Consider the following 19,344-nt stretch of genomic DNA (forward strand, 5'->3'; position numbering starts at 1 on the left):
TCATAATATTCATTAGTGATGCTATTGTAATCATATTCTACTCTAGCTAGCTGCCCATCCTGTCAAAGAATTGACAAAATATCTTTTTTTCTGTTGTTTCCAACCTGCAAGTGAAGTGGTGAGAAAGTGCTAATTAGGAATGTGGAATTTCATTTGTCAGAATGGCGGGAGATGGGAGGTAGTAATTCAACCACAGCTGTAACAATAATCCTTTAACATGTCGCTTATCAACTGAATTAGCACAAATAATGAAGAAGTTGAAAATCTGGTTGCTGAGTTCAAGGGAGGCAGTGACGTAGTTCTATTGTTACTGGACTGGTAATCCAAAGACCAGGGTAATGCTCTGGGGACCTGTTCAAATTCCACCATGGCAGATGGTGAAAGTGTACCTTAACTCGGTCTGTCCTACAGGTGACACAGCAATTTGGTTGTCTCTTAATTGCTAGGGATGGGCAATAAATGCTGGCCCAGCCAGCAACGGCCATACCCAATGAATTTGACAAAAGTACCTTTTTTATATAAAGTGATTGAATGATAAGTTTTTATTATTTTTGCAGCAGTGTTTTTTGGCGGGTCGTACAGGCAGATTTTACATGGGTCAACTCACCCATTATGCTGTGTTCATCAATGGTAGAACATGATTGTGTGCAGTGAAGACAAGTGTCTAGTGAAGCTACCGTGTCCTTATGCTTAAAGTCACCAGTGATATTGCATCAGTGAGAGGAATAGATAGTAGTAATGAAAATCAATAACCAACAGAAGATAGCGGCACTCAAGAAGAAATACAGTGATAAGCCTGTTAAACACATAAGGCATACCTGCTTCCGCACAAAACAGCATTCCTGTTTGCTCGTCTCTTTTCCTGCTTATGAATTTTAAAAGGCAGCACGGTAGCACAAGTGGATAGCACTATGGCTTCACAGCGCCACGGTCCCAGGTTTGATTCCCCGCTGGGCCACTGTCTGTGCGGAGTCTGCACTTTCTCCCCGTGTCTGCGTGAGTTTCCTCCGGGTGCTCCAGTTCCCTCCTACAGTCCAAAGATGAGCAGGTTAGGTGGATTGGCCATGATAAATTGCCTTTAGTGACCAAAAAGGTTAGGAGGGGTTATTGGGTTACTGGGATAGGATAGAAGTGAGGGCTTAAGTGGGTTGGTGCAGACTTGAAGGACCGAATGGCCTCCTTCTGCACCGTATGTTCTATAATAGTGTAGATGGGTTTTAGAGTGGTTTCACAGGTCGGCGCAGCATCGAGGGCCGAAGGGCCTGTACTGCGCTGTAATGTTCTATGTACAAGTAATGAATCAGCAAGTTTTTGCAACAAATATGCAAAGCAAGCAAACAACTGCATAATTCTAAATATTGTTACGCCATGTCGGGCAAGTGCGTGGTCAATTCCAGGCCCACGTACCCCAGAGTCACAACACAAATAAATTAACCAATAATTCTTATAAAGATTCCTGATGTCCTTGGCCCAATAATTACAGTCACCAGGTTTGTCAGTTGAAACACAATTACTGTTTATTTATGACAAGAGTAGTGATGGAATATGCAGTAAATGCAACTGGATAACAACAAGCTAACCCACTACCCCCTTTAACCATCCCACCCTCTACCCACACACACAAGACATACAATCACAGAGCGAGGGAAAAGGGTAAAAACCATGAGGATGAATGGCAAAAGATAAGAATCTTTGCTTCCAATGGTGGTTCCTTAGCACACTTTCCTCACAGCACACTTTCCTCACAGCACGCTTGTTGATCAAAGTCCTTGGTTTGCAGCCTGTAATGATCTTCTGTGTAGTTTAGAAATCTATTACTCACAGCTTTTCCTGCAGAGGCCCCTTTGCTTCTCATCAAACTCTGCTTTCAGTTTGTAATTGATTTCAAAGCCTCTGCCTTTCCTGCAGAGAAAGTTGGTCAGTTCTGGACTTTGCTGGCACAGCCTGTAATGGTTGTCCTGTACATAAATTCATCCACGCTCCCTGCAAGTTCAGAAACACAGTTTTTCTGGAGAAAAACGGAGAGGAGGTAGGACAGCAGTCCTTCCTCAGAGCTTCCAGGAGTCAAATCGAAACTAAAAACTCAACACATGAAGCTCTGAAACATTCCAGTGGGATAAGATCCAATCATCACCTGTTCCGGGCAGAGCACATCCCTTTGGACCAATTCATTGGCCATCAGCCAAATCAATCAAACAGAGTCATTACTGATGCTGGCCAATCTCTGTCATTGGTGCCAGTCCACCTGCAATCACCAATTTAAATCAGCACAGCCTTCTGGATCCTTCTGTTTGAATTAAAGACACAGGCTGCTTTTAAGGCACATGTCCATAAATATGCGATGGATCAAAATGCAACGCTGAAAATAAAAGAAAGGGGAAATAAGGGAATAAACAGGAACAACCAGGAAGGACCCTTACAATATTCTGAATAGAATGAAATAGACAGAATTTTCCGGCTGCCTGCCCATATTGTCAGGTGATAAATGGGCAGGCAGCAGGAAAATTTGGGAGGGTGAGACACTTGGCCACCTTGATTGAGCTCTCACATAGGCCTGTAATGACACAGAGCTTGCCTGCCTGCAAATTGGGACCCTGATATCAGAGCCCTGATTGGAATTTTGAATGTTGCAGCAGCCAAATATGTCACACAGTGAGAGGCCTAAGTAGTTGTCCTTGAAGGGACCAATTGTGGCCACTCCACTAAAAGACTCCAAACCTCTGTTTTTCTTCCAACTTATTTTTCTGTTCCAGGCAGAGCAGCAGCATTCTTCCTAGCTCCACAAAAATATAACCTCCTGCAGGCCTACACTTAACTGCCTCCATTATCGACTCCCAAGCTGCTCAGTGAAGAGCATGTTTGGCATCCACAGCATTCCACCTGCATTCTCATCTTCCCTGTGGGATAGTATAAACCTATCTTGCTTCATCTAAAGTGTTGCCCAGTGAGATTTGTAGTGGAGATGATGGTGCCGAGTGATAATGTCACTGGATTAGTAATCCAGAAGCCCAGGCTAATGCTTTACATGGATTCAAAACCAACCACAGATCCTGGTCGAATTTAAGTTCGACCAATAAATTTGTCTCAGTTATGGTTACCATGAAGCTGTCATTAATTGTCATGAAAATCCACCTGGTTTACAAATGTCATTTTGGGAAATAAATCTGCTGTCCTTACCTGGCTTGGCCTACATGGAGCTCATTGATCATTGTTGCACTTTAGCCCATTTCTCTCAGGACACTGTCTTTTTCTTAAAAGACGGATTGCATGTTTGATTGCCTCAGAGTTAAAACTTCATGTTTACATCCCAGGAACCATGGATTAACATTTCCTAGTACAGGTCACAATGCACATACATGGAGTAACAGTTGTTTCTTGTGATGCCTAACATATGGGGTGCAATTTAACAGAAACATTTCGAAGTAATACTTTGGCTGCAATTGGTGGGGTGTTTCTCAATGCACGCTGTGGCGAGATCGCAGCCCATATGTAAGGGCATTTAGTACCAGAAATGAACTCCCACGGGTGTCGTGTTGGGTGTTCCGCTATACAAACGAACCAACACGGTTGTAGATGGTACAACTCTGTTTTATTACTCTTGATAACAACATCTGTTAACTCATGGCTGTGGTTCGTACTTTACCCGTTAACCTGTGGACCCAGCCCTAACACTATCTTAGAGAGGCACTCAGCACATGGTGTATGTCTGAGTGGCACGCTGTGAGCTCTGTGCTCTGAGCTAACTCCTGCTGGAATGAGCGGGAACTGTAGTGTTCCCTGTTTTATAGAGCGTGTGCTCTCACTGGTGATTGGCTGTGATGTTGCGTGTGTGTTGATTGGTCCGTTGATCTGTCCATCAGTGTGTGTGTGATTGCACCATGATATGTTTATATGAATATCATGACAACGAGCTTCTTGTCATTACCAGTTGTCTCGTCGTCTAATTCGCCAGGCTCGCACCTCAGCAGTTCACCACTAACAAGGGGAGCTGCTTTTAAACACTCCCATGCCACTCATTCCCAGTCAACACACAATCATGGCAGCACGCAGATCTGCTCGTCGCTTTAGCATTGCCGAACTGGCCAGGCTTTTCGATGCTGTCGATGAGAGACGGTGCATCAGCTCTCCCAAGGGGGTCGGAGGGTCACCAATACTGCTTGGGGACAGTTGCCAGCAGTGCATGCAGCATGACAAGAATGACCACCATACAATTAAGGAAGGAAGAAGACCAACGACCTCCACCACTCTGCAAGGTTAAGTTACCACCTCTCTCCTGGCATCAGTCCTGCCTGCCATGCCTCAAATTCCCCCCCCCCCCCCCCCCCCCCCCCCCCCCACACACAAATCACTGGCTGACACCTTGCACCCTCCACATATCCGATCTTTGTGCTTGTTCCTCAGCACCCCCTGGCACCCACCAGCACAACCCCGTCATATATACTTGTGGTGCCCACACATGTCATCTGCTATAGACCCTCTGATCCATCAATCTCATGGCTTCTTACAAAGCCATCTCTTTGTCCCCGCAAAAGAAGATAGCCCATAATAAGCAGGAAAGGGCAAGGACAAGGGGGCGGAGCACCAGAGGTACGAGTGCTCATCCCCCTATGAGGAAAAGGCCCTGGAGATCATGGGGTTGACCAAGGAGAGAGAAGTCCCAGATGGCGAGTTTAGCCTGCACCATAGAGGTGAGGATCTACTGCCCCTCCACCCAGATGACCTGTCTCAAGGGAGTTGTTCATGTCAGAAAAATTGAACCTATAATCTCACTGACCACATGTTCATTCTCTTGCAGGTTCTCCATCTGATTGAGCCGGACCATCTGGAGGCATTCCCCCAGCCACCCAAAAGACCACCTCGGAGGAGAGCTCTGAGGAGACAACCATCGAGGCTTCATAGTTATCACCCCCACCTTCCACCAGTGCAGAAACACACACCCCGGTGGGCAACATTTAGGACAGGCTTCTGGAGCACAATCTGGTGGACAGCACCACACAGTTGCTGCTACATATGAGGTTGAGGCAGGGACATCCAAGAGAGTCAGCAGTTGGAGGTCTGCTGGGTGCCAGGACTCAGCTGAGTCCCGGTCAGATGCCGAGCTTCTGGCCAAGGTTCTCCCAGAGCTGGTGCACATGCTAGGACATGGCCGTGAGATTCATAAGGGGATGTCAGCAACATTCCAGTGAGTATGTAGCCGATTGGAGGAGTCCCAAAGGCTACGGGTGCAGGAGATGATGCCAACATTGCGTGGTACTGAGACCAACACTGCTAGGGTGGTGGCCACAATGAAAAGCCTGGAGCACAAGGTCAGCACCTTGAGTGTTGGTGTCCAAGGCATGGTTCATTCTGTGATGACCATGACTGAGGATCTCGACATCATGTCCCAGGTGATGAAGGACATTGCCGTCACACTCCAGGGCATGACCTATTCACTGAGGACCATCGCTGAAGGTGTCGACACCATGCTGTAGACAATGTGGAGACATCAGACCTGGCAGAGCCAGATGACACAGAGGCTTGTGGAGGTTACTCCAGCTGCCCCTTCACACCAAGATGACCCCACGGCTCTACAGGCAACATCAGGGTGGAGGAAGCACTGGAGACCAACCCGGGGCCTGCCACCAAGGAGACAATGGTGTTCTCCAGTACTTCTGTATCCCCCACAACTGACACCAGCACATCTCAAGGGCAATGGGCAGAATAAGGTGGTCCAGCGAAGCCAGTGATACTGGTACGTCGGCCGGGGCTCTCTGGTTCCATGCCCTCCAGAGGATGTCTGCCAAGGGCATTAAAGACCACAGGGCATGAAGAACAGCAGGCTGCCTCCATCTCTGATGTGCATCCTGGAGACACACCTAGACATAGCACGAGACCATGAAAGATCAAAAGGAGAGGAGATCATTAAGTGGGCATGAGGGTGGTGGGTGCACGATCTGTAACTAGGAGGAATAGGAATGGCAGTGTTAACAATTAAAACATGTTACAGCTGATACATGTGAAGCCTCTGTCACGTTAACCTTCACAGAGGGCATGACTGCACATCCTCTGAGCTGACTCACGGAAGTATAGTGGGGGGGAAATCAGAGCTAAGTGGATGCTTGGTTGAGGGGGGGGTTGGGGAGTTGGGGTGGGGGGGGGGGGTGGGAAGGGGTGCTGCTGTGCTGACTGAAAGGGAGCCAGGTGAGGGGAATGGATGGATAGTCGGGCTGGGGGGCCGCCGAGGGGAGGGCTGGAATCGGGAGGCGGGGGCACGTGGTTGGCCGAAAAAGGGAGATGGTTAGTCGGAAGGATGGGGGGATGGCCAACCCCCCGACCAGGCTGATCACGTTCCACGTAAGGGGCCTGAATGGGCCGGTCAAGAGATCCCGCGTGTTCTCGCATTTAAAGGGGTTGAAGGCGGGCGTGCAAGAGACGCACTTAAAGCTCGCAGACCAGACGAGGCTAAGGAAAGGATGCGTGGGACAGGTGTTTCACTCGGGATTAGACTCAAAGACCAGAGGGGTGGCAATTTTGGTTAGCAAACGAGTGGCATTTGAGGCGGGGAGTATTGTGGCGGACAAGGGGAGCAGGTACATAATGGTGACTGGCAAGCTGCAGGGAGCCCGGGTGGTGCTAGTGAATGTATATGCCCCAAACTGGAATGATGCGGACTTCATGAGCCGCGTGTTGGGTAGGATCCCGGACTTGGAGTCAAGTACCTGATTATGGGAGGGGACTTTAATACGGTCTTGGACCCGATTTTGGACTGTTCCAAGTCCAGGTCGGGAAAGAGGTTGGCGGCAGCCAGGGCCAGATGGGGGGTGTGGACCCGTGGAAGTCTGCGTGGCCAAGGGCGAAGGAGTTCTCCTTTTTCTCCCACGTCCATAAAGTCTATTCGCGGATAGACCTCTTTGTGTTGAGTAGGGCGCTGATTCCAAGGGTGGAGGGGGTTGAATACTCGGCCATTGTGGTCTCGGACCATGCCCCGCATCAGGTGGAACTGCGGCTGGGGGCGGAGCGGGGTCAGCGCCCTCTCTGGAGACTGGATGTGGGGCTGCTGGCGGATGAGGAGGTGTGTGGGCGGATAGGGAGGAAAATTGAGAACTATGTGGGAGTGAATGACACAGGGGAGGTAACGGTGGCAGTGGTGTGGGAGGCTTTGAAGGTGGTCGATAGGGGAGAGTTAATCTCCATCAGGTCCCACAGAGAGAAGAAGGACAGGGCGGAGCGGGAGAGGCTGGTGGGAGAGATACTCCGGGTAGACAGGAGATACGCGGAGGCCCCAGAGGGGGAGCTGCTGAACGAATGCCGGAAACTTCAGGCGGAGTTCGACTTGCTGACCACGGGGAAGGCAGAGGCGCAGATAAGGAAAGTGAAAGGGTCAGTCTACGAGTGTGGGGAGAAGGCGAGTAGGATGCTGGCGCACCAGCTGCGCAAGAGGGAGGCGGCTAGAGAGATTGGGGGAGTGCGAGATAAGGAGGGCAACATGGTGCTGAGCCCAGAGAGGGTCAATGAAGTCTTCAGGGAGTTCTGCAGGGCAGCACGGTAGCATAGTGGTTAGCACAATTGTTTCACAGCTCCAGGGTCCCAGGTTCGATTCCTGGCTTGGGTCACTGTCTGTGCGGAGTCTGCACGTTCTCCCCGTGTGTGCGTGGGTTTCCTCCGGGTGCTCCGGTTTCCTCCCACAGTCCAAAGATGTGCAGGTTAGGTGGATTGGCCATGATAAATTGCCCTTTGTGTCCAAAAGTGCCCTTAGTGTCCAAAATAACCCATAGTGTTGGGTGGGGTTACTGGGTTTTGGGGATAGGGTGGGGGTGTGGGCTTGGGTATGGTGCTCTTTCCAAGAGCCGGTGCAGACTTGATGGGCCGAATGGCCTCCTTCTGCACTGTAAATTCTATGATTCTACGTGAAGTTATACGAGTCGGAACCCCCTTGGGAGGGGGAAGGGTTGAGGCAGTTTATGGACCGGTTGAGGTTCCCGAGGGTGGAAGTGGAGCGGGTGGAGGGATTGGGGGCCCCAATTGAGTTGGAGGAGGTAGTCAGTGGCTGGCAAGCATCCAGTCGGGCAAGGCCCCGGGTCCGGACGGCTTCCCTGTAGAATTTTACAAGAAGTTCTCGGAGCTACTGAGCCCGCTCCTGCTAAGAACCTTCAATGAGGCAAAGGAGAGAGGGGCCCTCCCTCCGACGATGTCGCAGGCATTGATTTCGCTTATCTTGAAGAAGGAGAAGGATCCGCTTCAGTGTGGGTCCTACAGGCCGATAACGCTCCTGTATGTAGACGCCAAACTGTTGGCAAACATTCTGGCCACCAGAATAGGGGACTGTGTCCCGGGAGTGATTGGGGAGGACCAGACGGGTTTTGTTAAGGGCAGGCAGCTGAACACTAATGTGAGGAGGCTCCTGAATATTATCATGATGCCCTCGGAGGGGGAGGGGGGGGGGGGGGGGGGGGGTGATGCAGAAGTGGTGGCTGCAATCGACGCGGAGAAGGCCTTTGACAGGGTGGAGTGGGAGTATTTGTGGGAGGCGTTAGGTAGGTTTGGATTCGGTGAGGGATTCATCGGGTGGGTCAAGCTGCTGTATCAGACCCTTGTAGCGAGTGTGTCCACGAACCGGCTAAGGTCGGAGTATTTCAGGCTGCACCGGGGGATGAGGCAGGGGTGTCCCCTGGCCCCGTTGCTGTTTGCCCTGGCAATTGAGCCGTTGGCCATTTCGCTCAGGACTTCAAGGAATTGGAAGGGACTGGTGCGTGGGGGGGAGGAACACCAGGTCTCGTCTACATTTCGGACCGCCTAGAAGGGATGGGGGAGGTTATGCGGATCCTGAGGGACTTTGGGAGCTTCTCGGGGTATAAATTGAACGTGGGGAAGAGTGAGCTGTTCGTAATCCACGCTAGGGGCCAGGAGGAGAGACTAAGGGAGCTCCCGCTCAAGATAGTGGAGAGGAGCTTTCGGTACTTCGGGATACAAGTGGCCAGGAACTGGGATGCCCTGCACAGGCTCAACTTAACCTGGCTCATGGAGCAGATGGAGGGAGAGTTTAAAAGGTGGGATATGCTCCCGCTTTCCCTGGCGGGACAGGTGCAGACTGTGAAGATGACGGTTCTCCCCAGGTTCCTCTTCGTCTTTCAGCGCCTCCTCATTTTCATCCCCAAGTCCTTTTTTAAGCAGGTGAAAAGAATTGTTACGGGATTTGTGTGGGCGAATAAAACCCCGCAAGTTAAAAGGGCACTCTTGGAGCGTAGCTGGGGTGGGGGTGGGGGGGGGGGGGGGGGGGGAAGGACTGGCTCTGCCGAACTTCTGCAGCTATTATTGGGCGGCCAATGTGGCCATGATTAGGAAGTAGATGATGGAGGAGGGGGCGGCATGGGGGTGGCTGGAGGCGGCGTCATGCAAAGACACCAGCCTAGGGGCACTAGTCACGGCTCCGCTGCTGTTCTCACCGGCGCGATACACCACAAGTCCGGTGGTGATGGCAGCACTGAGGATTTGGGGGCAGTGGAGGAGACACAGGCAGGAGGAGGGGGCCTCTGTGTGGACCCCGATATGGAATAACCATAGATTTGTTCCGGGTAAGATGGATGGGGGATTCCAAGGCTGGTATAGGGCAGGTATTAGGAGGATGGGGGACCTGTTTATAGATGGGACTTTCCCTAGCAAGCAGGCGCTGGAGGAGAAGTTCGGCCTGCCCCCAGGGAATGCGTTCAGGTACCTCCAGGTTCGGGACTTTCTGAGAAAACAGGTTGGGACATTTCCGCTGCTGCCCCCACGTAGGATCCAGGACAGGGTGGTGTCTAGCATCTGGGTAGGGGAGGGGAAGGTGTCGGACATTTATCAGGAGCTGCAGGAGGTGGAGGAAGCCTCAATGGAGGAGTTGAAGGGCAAGTGGGAGGAGGAGCTGGACAAGGAGCTGGATGAGGGTCTGTGGGCCGACGCCCTGGGCAGGGTGAACTCCTCATCATGTGCCAGGCTCAGCTTAATTCAGTTTAAGGTGATGCATCGGGCGCATATAACGGCAGCAAGAATGAGTAAGTTTTTTGGGGTGGAGGACAGGTGCCCGAGATGTGCAGGGAGTCCGGCAAACCATGCCCATATGTTTTGGGCATGCCCGGCACTTAAAGAATTCTGCCAGGGGTTTGCGAGGGTGATGTCTAGGATTTTGGACACTCTGATGAAGGCGAGTCCAACAGTAGCAATATTTAGGGTGTCGGAGGATCCGGCCGTGCAGGAAGCGAAAGAGGCCGAGGTACTGGCCTTTGCCTCCCTGGTAGCCCGGAAACGGATCTTGTTAATGTGGAGGGACTCAAAACCCCCGAGTGTGGAGACCTGGGTTAGCGATATGGCGGGGTTCCTCAGCCTGGAGCGAATAAAGTTCGCCTTGAGAGGGTCCTTGATGGGGTTATCCCGGCGGTGGCAACCTTTCCTTGACTTTCTAGGGGAGCAGTAATTGTCAGCAGCAGCATCCGGGGGGTGGGGGTTAATAATTCTTTTTTTTTATTTCTATTATTATTTGTACTTCTATCTTTGTTATGGAAAAACGTAGGTTGGAAAAGCTTTAATAAAACATTTATTTTTTAAAAAAGATGACTGCACATCCTCCCCGTGTTGACCTCCGATCCCCCCACCTCCCCACAGGCACAGTGGTCCAAGATCAAACGCCCCCGATGCAGACCTGGTTCAGACGATGGATGTGAGCGCAGTGTTAGCAGAAAGACAGGAGTCAGACTTCGGAATAAACTGAGGAGCACCAGAGCTTTCCTCAGAGTGAGTGATCATCACTCTCCTGCCTTGTATATTGACCCACTGACAGTGCCGACAGAGGCCCATCACCCTGGAGTGATGTTACAGAGACCCTGGGAGGCTGGGTCAGGATGCTGGGGGGGGAGGGAGGGGGTTGGGGGAGAGAGGAGGGAATGGGAGGAGGGAGAGGAATGGGGGGTTAGTGAGCTGGCAGACAAATCCATGTCCTATGAGAAGCTGATGAAGGTAAGGGCCTCTCTGGTCCTCCTGGCATGCTGGACCCTTGCCGCCACCTCCGGCTCCTGCTGCTGATCCTCCCCGGGCTCGTCCTCCATCTCCTCCAGGTCCACCTGCCCTTCAGGGATTTTAACCATAATAAATTTCCAGGATGGTGTGTGACTTAGAGGGGAATTTTCAGATGGTGTTGTTGCCCTTAACTCCTAGGTGCTAGAGGTTGCGGTTTGGTAAGTCCGGTCAATTGGTGAGTTGCTCAACTTGTAGATGATGCATACTATAATCATGCAATTATGAGCACGGTAGCTACCATGCTCATAATTGCATGATTATAGTGTGCATCATCTACAAGTTGAGCAACTCACCAATGTATCATTGTTCGTTCACTGGAATCATGGTTAAAATCTCTGAAGGGCAGGTGTGTATATTCGTATAAAACCTGTGTTAATCGTCATACTTCCTAGATGACTTGTTGAGTTCTAGCTGGAGGTAGGAATGGCTCATATACAATTTGGTGAAGGTTTGCCCACTGCTAGTTTGGCATGTAGATCTCCTGCATGGTATGGAGTACCGACCTTAACATGAGGCTTTGTTAACTGTTAGTTTACAGTCCCTGCAAAGGGGGACCGACATGTGAGGCTTGAGGATAGGGACTATTGGTGGCCATATTATCCAGAGGTTCTGTAACTGCTTGAGTTTGGTCACTACTTTGGAAAGTAAAGCATATGGGACTGGCTATGCCCTGAAATATTAGAGTGGGGCGCGGTGTCCACAAAGATCTTTGACCTTGCTCCTTTTATTCTACCAAGGCCTTTTTGGAATGCCTCTGGGTATTTGCCATTGCCCTCTTACAGTCCATCTGTTCCTAATTTAAAAATTTGTTGCTAGTCCAGATGGATCCTCTGGAGCCACTCCCTGCCCAAAAGACTGGGTCCTTGTCCTCATAGGACAATGAGTGGGAGTTGAGCTGTCTGCATCCTATAGGCAACTGGGGTCATAGTGGTCCCCATAATCTGCAAAGGTTCCCCTGTATATCTGGCCAACCTGACCCTGGTGTCTCACAGGTCTATGGGTAAGGTGTCCATCCAGAAATGCCAGAAGGTCTGTTCCCTGACAATGGAGATGGCAACACCCATATCCGCCTCCATTTCTATGGAATGGCTGTTGACCAAGAGTGCTGTAATTATCGGGGCAACCTTAGGGGGATGATGAAATTTAGCTGCATTGGCTCATCCTCTATGGATTGATAGACTTGCAAGACCCGGGCTTGAGGTGGCTTTGGCTTCCGGCCTGGACAGCACATGCATTGCTGATTCTGGCAGCCCTGTCTGGGTTGCCTTTGGCAAAACCTACAGACGTCTTGCAGCTGACACTTGTAGTCCTCCAGAGAGGCTTTCCTGGTACTTCTAGGGTGTGGGAGCTACATTTATACATTCCACTAATGAGCCCCAGTTGGGCAGGCCTCCGTCCACTCACCACAGGAACACGTATCCTACTTAAACCCACGGGGAGAGCAGTCAACGATTCCCCCATGGTCCACATGAGGGTTATCACAGACATCAAGTCCAATGTGCGGGACCAGTGTTTGGGGTAGGAATTGGATGCTGCTAGGAATATAGGAATGGCCTCTTGTACAAAGTAAATGCTGGGAAACAGTTTTACATCCGCCAGTTGGTGGGGGAGCACAGTGGTTAGCACTGTTGCTTCACAGCGCCAGGGACCCACACTCGAGTCCTGGCTTGGATCACTGTCTGTGCGGAGTCTGCACGTTCTCCCCGTGTCTGCGTGGATTTCCTCTGGGTGCTCCGGTTTCCTCCCACAAGTGCCAAAGACTTGTTTGTTAGGTGAATTGGACATTCTGGATTCTCCCTCGGTGTACCCGAACAGGTGCGGTCGTGTGACGACTAGGAGATTTTCACAGTAACTTCATTGCAGTGTTAATGTAAGCCTACTTGTGACACTAATAAATATCATTATTATTGTTAATTTGTGCTCCATCTGGCATCCAAGGAATCATTGCAACAATTAATGTATTCTCCGGCCTCTGCCTTACCATATTGTTGCCTCACACCAGGCTTCACTGCAGCTTTTGGATTCTAATGCTCCTTAATTCTAATGTGATATTTGCTTGCTCTACTGGTACCAGATTAAGTAAAGTTCTTTTTTTGGTATCATGTGGCACTGACAAAATTATTATACCATTTGTACGCTAATAAGACCTTATTTATTCTTCAGGTGAAATTCCATTGGGATCTTGTTTTGATCATATATATTTTTACTTTAATACATAACAGGGTACAAAGTTCTTTCACTTTTAGACTCTGGAGAAGGCACACAACTTGACAGTGCAGACGTATACATCCATGTGACCTTCATTAAGAAGTGGGACATTTGTGCCGGAAATGCCATAATGAAAGCTTTGGGAGGTCAGATGACAACAATTGAAGGAGATTTCATCGATTACAGTGACTTTTCCTCCAATAATGGTGGACTTGTAGCAAGTATTGGGATCGATCACCATGCTTTGCTGAAGCGATTGCCTGACCTCAAAAGCCTTGCTCTGAAAAAAAACTGAGGAAAACCAGGCCCCTCCAGTTATTGTCATTGTGGTAAACCTTTAAAGAATCATGAGCCAAACCGGCACAACATTTCACCAACAATGTGGATAGATTTCTTCCCCATTAACTTGGAGAAAATAATCAACTCAAGAGGACTCCCAAAGCAGTACTGTTCAAATGATTGTCGAAATTAATTGTGCCTCTGTGATTTCCCAAAAAACATTATTATAAATTGTGTACTCCCACAGAACCATGTATAATTGATTGAACAACACTTGAGCTTCTTTTTGCATATGGTATTGCCATTTCTGTGCGCCTGTTACTGTAATTTATAAAGTAAGTCTACATATAAACTATTCACTGCTAAACTATTGCTCCATTTTCAGCGATTATTTTCTTTATTGTGTTGGTGCAGGGACTGACTGTGACAGAATAATTCTCCATGTGATTGGGCTTCTGATATCACATGGGTTTATTGAGCAGGTGATAAGCAGAGATTTGATTGGTAGTGAAGTGAGGGAGACATTGCTGAACAAGTGGTCAGGGCTGTGTCATATTGATCTTAGAACATGGTTAAGGAGCAGAATAAATTGCATATTACCATCTTCATTGGGGTTGTATGTGTCATGTACAAAGTCCTGTAGGGACTGGTTATCTGAACATCAAAGGTGGGGGAAGGATAACATTCCCAAAAGGACAGTTATCAGTATAGTGAGTGTAATTGGAATTTAATTTGCTGCTTTCCACAAAACTATTGATCATGCCAAATTAAATTCTGTACCGATCCTCCCGTAATATTGAAAATGTATTGAAATGAAAATCGCTTATTGTCACAAGTAGGCTTCAAATGAAGTTACTGTGAAAAGCCCCCAGTCGCCACATTCTGGCACCTGTTCGGGGAGGCTGGTACGGTATTGATCTCGTCTGAAGAGCAATTTCATATTCCTGAATGTAGATATCATGTTTTATTGCCTTTGCATAAAACGTCAAACGCCATTTTCCTCTGGGTCTCCGTTTTCTGAAAATGTGGATTTTTAAAATATTTGAATTAGGACCACATTTATTAATGCCATGTGGTGAATGGGGCCTCTTTTGAGCTATAGCCAATTGATTTAATTTAAATTTGTCAGTCTGATCTTGATGACCTCCGAAGTGTTGGTCGGAATAGCAGTTGAAATGGTCAGGGTGGCACTCTGAATCAAGTTCAGATTTTAAAAAACAAAAACAAAATCACCCTTAGTATCTCAAACAAACTTTCCAAAATAGTAGTGCACTTTTCTATTTTCTTTCTTGAAGGTGAGCAGTGGTTTTGTTTGTATATATTTTCAATTATTGTATAATGATTTGATTAGTTAGCGACAAACCAAAATGGGTAAGTAAGAGGGATTACTTCAATACACTTTGTAGGTCTATAATAGACAGTGGTGCAGCACGGTAGCACAGTAGTTAGCACAGTTGCTTCACAGCCCCAGAGTCCCAGGTTCGATTCCCAGCTGGGTCACTGTCTGTGCACCTCCTCCCCGTGACTGCGTGGGTTTCCTCCGAGTGCTCCGGTTTCCTCCCACAGTCCAAAGATGTGCAGGTTAGGTGGATTGGTCATGCTAAATTGCCCATAGTGTCCCAAAAGGTTAGGTGGGTTACAGGGATAGGGTGGAAGCGTGGGGTTAAGTTGGGTGCTCTTTCCAAGGGCCAGTGTAGACTCAATGGGTCGAATAGCCTCCTTCAGCACTGTAAATTCTTTGATTCTAGTAGAAATTCTGTATCAAGGTCACAATGGAGCTTACTGTATGTTTCACAAGTTCTGTAAAACAACAGTATTTTTCATTTTACTTTCCATGTCAATTTTATGAATATACGTAAGGGTGACTCCATATGTGGTACTCCCAGAGAGCACATCTTAGAAAATCACTGCCAATTAGCCAGTAATTTTCCATCCATTGTAATCGAATGACAGAAAATCATGAGCTGGGCATCCACTATTTTCCAAGAGGCACATGGTTTGAACACCAGGCATGGGATTTTCCAGACTTTTCTGCCGGTAAAATCTTCCATTCCTACCAAAGGAGACCCCTCCATGATGGATTCCTCAGCGGCGGGACGGGCAAGCCACGCAAAACGGGGCAGGCATCGGCAGGACTAAAAGCCACCTTTGCCGCTGGAAAGCACGCCACTGGGGCAGGGGAGGAAGGGGGGGGGGGGGGGGTATTGGGGGTGGAAAACCTTTTCCCAAACTACAGCACAATCCTCAAAATTACCACAATTTTAGTTACCAGTGGAGAATTGGGCTAGGACATGATCACTCTGAAGTCCCAAAGAATATATTGTTTTATTAGTTGACCTTGGTTCAGTCAAAGAACTAGATCGAAGAACAATACAGCACAGGAACAGGCCTTTCAGCCCTCCAAGCCTGTACCGGTCATGATGCCACTCTTGGCCAAAACCCTCAGCACTTCCTAGTGCCGTGCCCCTCTATACCCATCCTATCCATGTATTTGTTGAGATGCCTTTTGAATGCCATTAATGTACCTGCTTCCACAACCTCCCCTGGCAACACATTCCAGGCACTGACCACCCTCTGCGTAAAAAAAACACTTTGGAGGTCAGCACTTTCTTTTTTTTATTGACTTACATCTTAGGCTGATGACTGAGCTGTGAGTATAGCAATATAAAGCTAATTTGAATCTGGGTCTTCCAGTTGCATGCACAGCATACAACAAATGCTCCGCCCGCTCCATTTAATAATATATCCGGACGTGTCTATCACTGGTGAATAATCAGCTTTATGGGAATCACTTGATTAAACATCATTGAACTAGATTCATGATTTACATTAATTATAGTATAAATTTGTTAGTTTATTTAAAATTGTATGTTTGATTGTTGAAGTTGCACTAATAAGTTATATTTTTTAGAGGTTGGGTTATTTGTTAAACATGTACAATAGAAAATAAATAACTAGAATAATTTGGTGTGGTCTTTGATTTTTGTGTATATGCTGATACAAATGAGCTGACGGTAATGTCACTGGAACAGCAAACCAGAGGCTCAGACTTGGCCCAGCTCCAAAAGCCTGAGTTCAAATCCTATCATGACAGCTGCAGATTTTAAATTCAGTTCATTAATAAATGTGTAATAAAATGCTGGTCTCAATAATAATCATGAAACCCTCAAATTGTTATGAAAACACATCTGTTTAACCTGTGTCACTCAGGGAAGGAAGTCTGCCGTCCTTCTCCCATCCGGCCTGAAAGTGACTCCAGCCCCACAATAATATGATTCGCCTTGAACTTTCCTCTGAAAAGGCTGAGTAAACCACTGTTATAGCAAACCACGACAGAAAAGTCAAATAAGAATAAAACTGGACCAGCCACCTGATATTGACCTAGATGTCAGAACGAACAAAGACAACACCCTGTCCAGTCAACATAGCCTCCTCAATCTGGGAACTTGCGCCAAAATCGTCAGAATTGTCTCATAGACCAGACAGAAAACAGTGTGAAAGAGTCCCTGAATTATACTTTACAGTCAATATCCCAAATAAACTCTTCCATCACCATTCCTGGGTATGTCCAGTTCCACCAACAGGACAGACCCGCCGGGGGTAACAGCATAGTAATATGCAGTTGGGAGGGAGTTGCTCTGGAAGTCCTCAACATTAACTTTGGGACCCATGAAGTCTCATGGCATCAGATCAATTATAGGCAAGGAAATTTGCTGCTGATTGCCATCGATGGTTCCCCCCTCAGCTAGTGAATCAATATTCTTTCCATATTGAGCAACACTTGGAAGAGCACTGAGGCAGCAAAGGCACAGAATGAACTCTGTGTGGGCGCACTTCAATGTCCATCACCAGGAATCGAGTGCAAGCACCAGTACCGACCAAGCTGGCTGAGCCCAGGACATATGTGTGGCACGGTGGCACACTGGTTAGCACTGCTGCCTCACAGCACCAAGGATCTGAGTTCAATTCCAGCCTTGGGTCACTGTGTAGCGTTTGTACGTTCTCCCTGTGCCTGTGTGGTTTTCCTCCTGGTACTCTGGTTTCCTCGCACAGTCTAAAGATGTGCTCATTAGGTGGATTGCCCTTGCTAAATTTCCCCTTTGTACCCAACAGTTAGAAGGGGTTACAGGGATAGGGTGGGAGAGTGGGCCATAGGTGCTCATTCGTAGTGTCATTGAAGACTCAATGGACTGAATAGCCTCCTTCCGCATTGTTGGAATTCTATTCTATGGGTGGAGTTCGAGGGCAGCACAAGTGGAGGCAACTGGATACCAACCATGCTCAGATTTGTTCTCCCTATGGTGAAACAACGTTGCAGCAGGTGTGTTCCTGACTCATGGATCTAATAAAATTGAGATCCCACCAAAGTCTGGAGCTGCTGTTTATCCTGTACTTTTTGCCAACTTTTTGCTGCTGTCAGAAGCGTGTATGGTGGGGGGGAGAGGGGCATATGGCGCCAAAGGGGCACAGTTGGTGTAGAGCAATCAACTTGTAACTCCCAACTCCAACCTCCTGGTTGAATGGTGGTCATGGATGACAAGGGCTCATGCAGCCAGTCTATCTGTGTTGCAAAGGTAATGTAGAGCTCCTGTCCTGCATTGAGTGAATGGTCGGCGAGATGCCTTTTAGAGGCCTTTTCTAGGACCTTTCACTCCCTGAGGAGACAGTGGGGTGCCGGTATCCTACCTGCCCCCACAAGATTTTCCCAATTCTTTGTGGAAGCATAATTAATGAGCTGACTAACATAATATTACATATTTTCAGCTGTCCTGCCGCCAATGGAAATCACATGTTTAGGGGCTGTTTAGCACAGGGCTAAATCACTGGCTCTGAAAGCAGACCAAGGCAGGCCAGCAGCACGGTTCGATTCCCGTAACAGCCTCCCCGAACAGATGCTGGAATGTGGCGACTAGGGGCTTTTCACAGTAACTTCATTTGAAGCCTACTTGTGGCAATAAGCGATTTTCATTTCATTCATTTCACATTGAATTTCCTGCCCATCCTCGGGCTTAATGCAAAATTTCACCCATGAGGTTTCTTCACGATCGAAGGAGTCTACTAGCAACACAACTTATTCATATGGTTTGCAGAATTAAAGAGTAGCATGAAAGGTACACTTACATTTCGATTTGAGAATATTCCAGAGCATGATACATCACCTCAGAGATGGGCTGGGGAGCCCCTAGAAGATTCATTTGTTTGATTTATCAAAGAGAGTTTGCGGACAGAAACAAGCAGTTCAGTTTGGGGAACACACAGAAATAGTTGCAGCCAAGCTGTGGTACAGACAGCACCTCACCAGATTGAGAGAGCAAACAGGAGATGATCGTCAGGTATGTCTGCATTTCAATCAGAGCAGACACTAACTGTTGTTTGCCATGTGGAATGTGGTGGAGCACTATCTCAGGTTGGATTTCGTGAGGAACGAACAGCTGAAAGATTTGCTTTCGCATCAGTAAGTGGAAGAAATCTACAATGGATCTCACAGAGCTTTGTGTCAGAAAGCAGTCAGCAAAGGTAGCTTTGAAAGTTGTGAGAAAGCAGTTAGCTTGAACAATGAGCTGAATCATCCACAATCATGAAGTCTATAAAGAAAGGTTGAACGATCGTGCAACTAAAAGAAAAATGGAAAGACACTGATAGATTCTTATCTTGGAGGATAATTGGAATACTGCGGGGAATGAAAGTAAATTCCAGAGTGTGTGGCAGACCTTTGCATTGGTCCCGAAAGAAGTGAATGAAGCTTCAAGATTGTTGTGAAGTATAACAAAGAACAAAGACCAAAGAAAAGTACAGCGCAGGAACAGGCCCTTCGGCCCTCCAAGCCTGTGC

At 48.1% G+C, this 19,344-nt stretch overlaps 1 protein-coding gene across 1 annotated transcript in view; it reads left to right on the forward strand.

The window, feature by feature from the left end:
* The window catches only part of LOC140428376 (Golgi-resident adenosine 3',5'-bisphosphate 3'-phosphatase-like), a 65,614-nt gene extending 49,139 nt beyond the window's left edge, over nucleotides 1-16,475 (forward strand). The window contains exon 5 of the mRNA XM_072514768.1: nucleotides 13,248-16,475. Within this exon, the coding sequence (XP_072370869.1) occupies nucleotides 13,248-13,528 (281 nt within the window). The 3' untranslated portion in view covers nucleotides 13,529-16,475. The remainder of the gene's footprint in view (nucleotides 1-13,247) is intronic.
* The last annotated feature ends 2,869 nt before the right edge of the window (nucleotides 16,476-19,344 follow it).

Source organism: Scyliorhinus torazame, chromosome 8 (genome assembly GCF_047496885.1).
Source record: "Scyliorhinus torazame isolate Kashiwa2021f chromosome 8, sScyTor2.1, whole genome shotgun sequence".
Classification (NCBI taxonomy): Eukaryota; Metazoa; Chordata; class Chondrichthyes; order Carcharhiniformes; family Scyliorhinidae; genus Scyliorhinus; species Scyliorhinus torazame.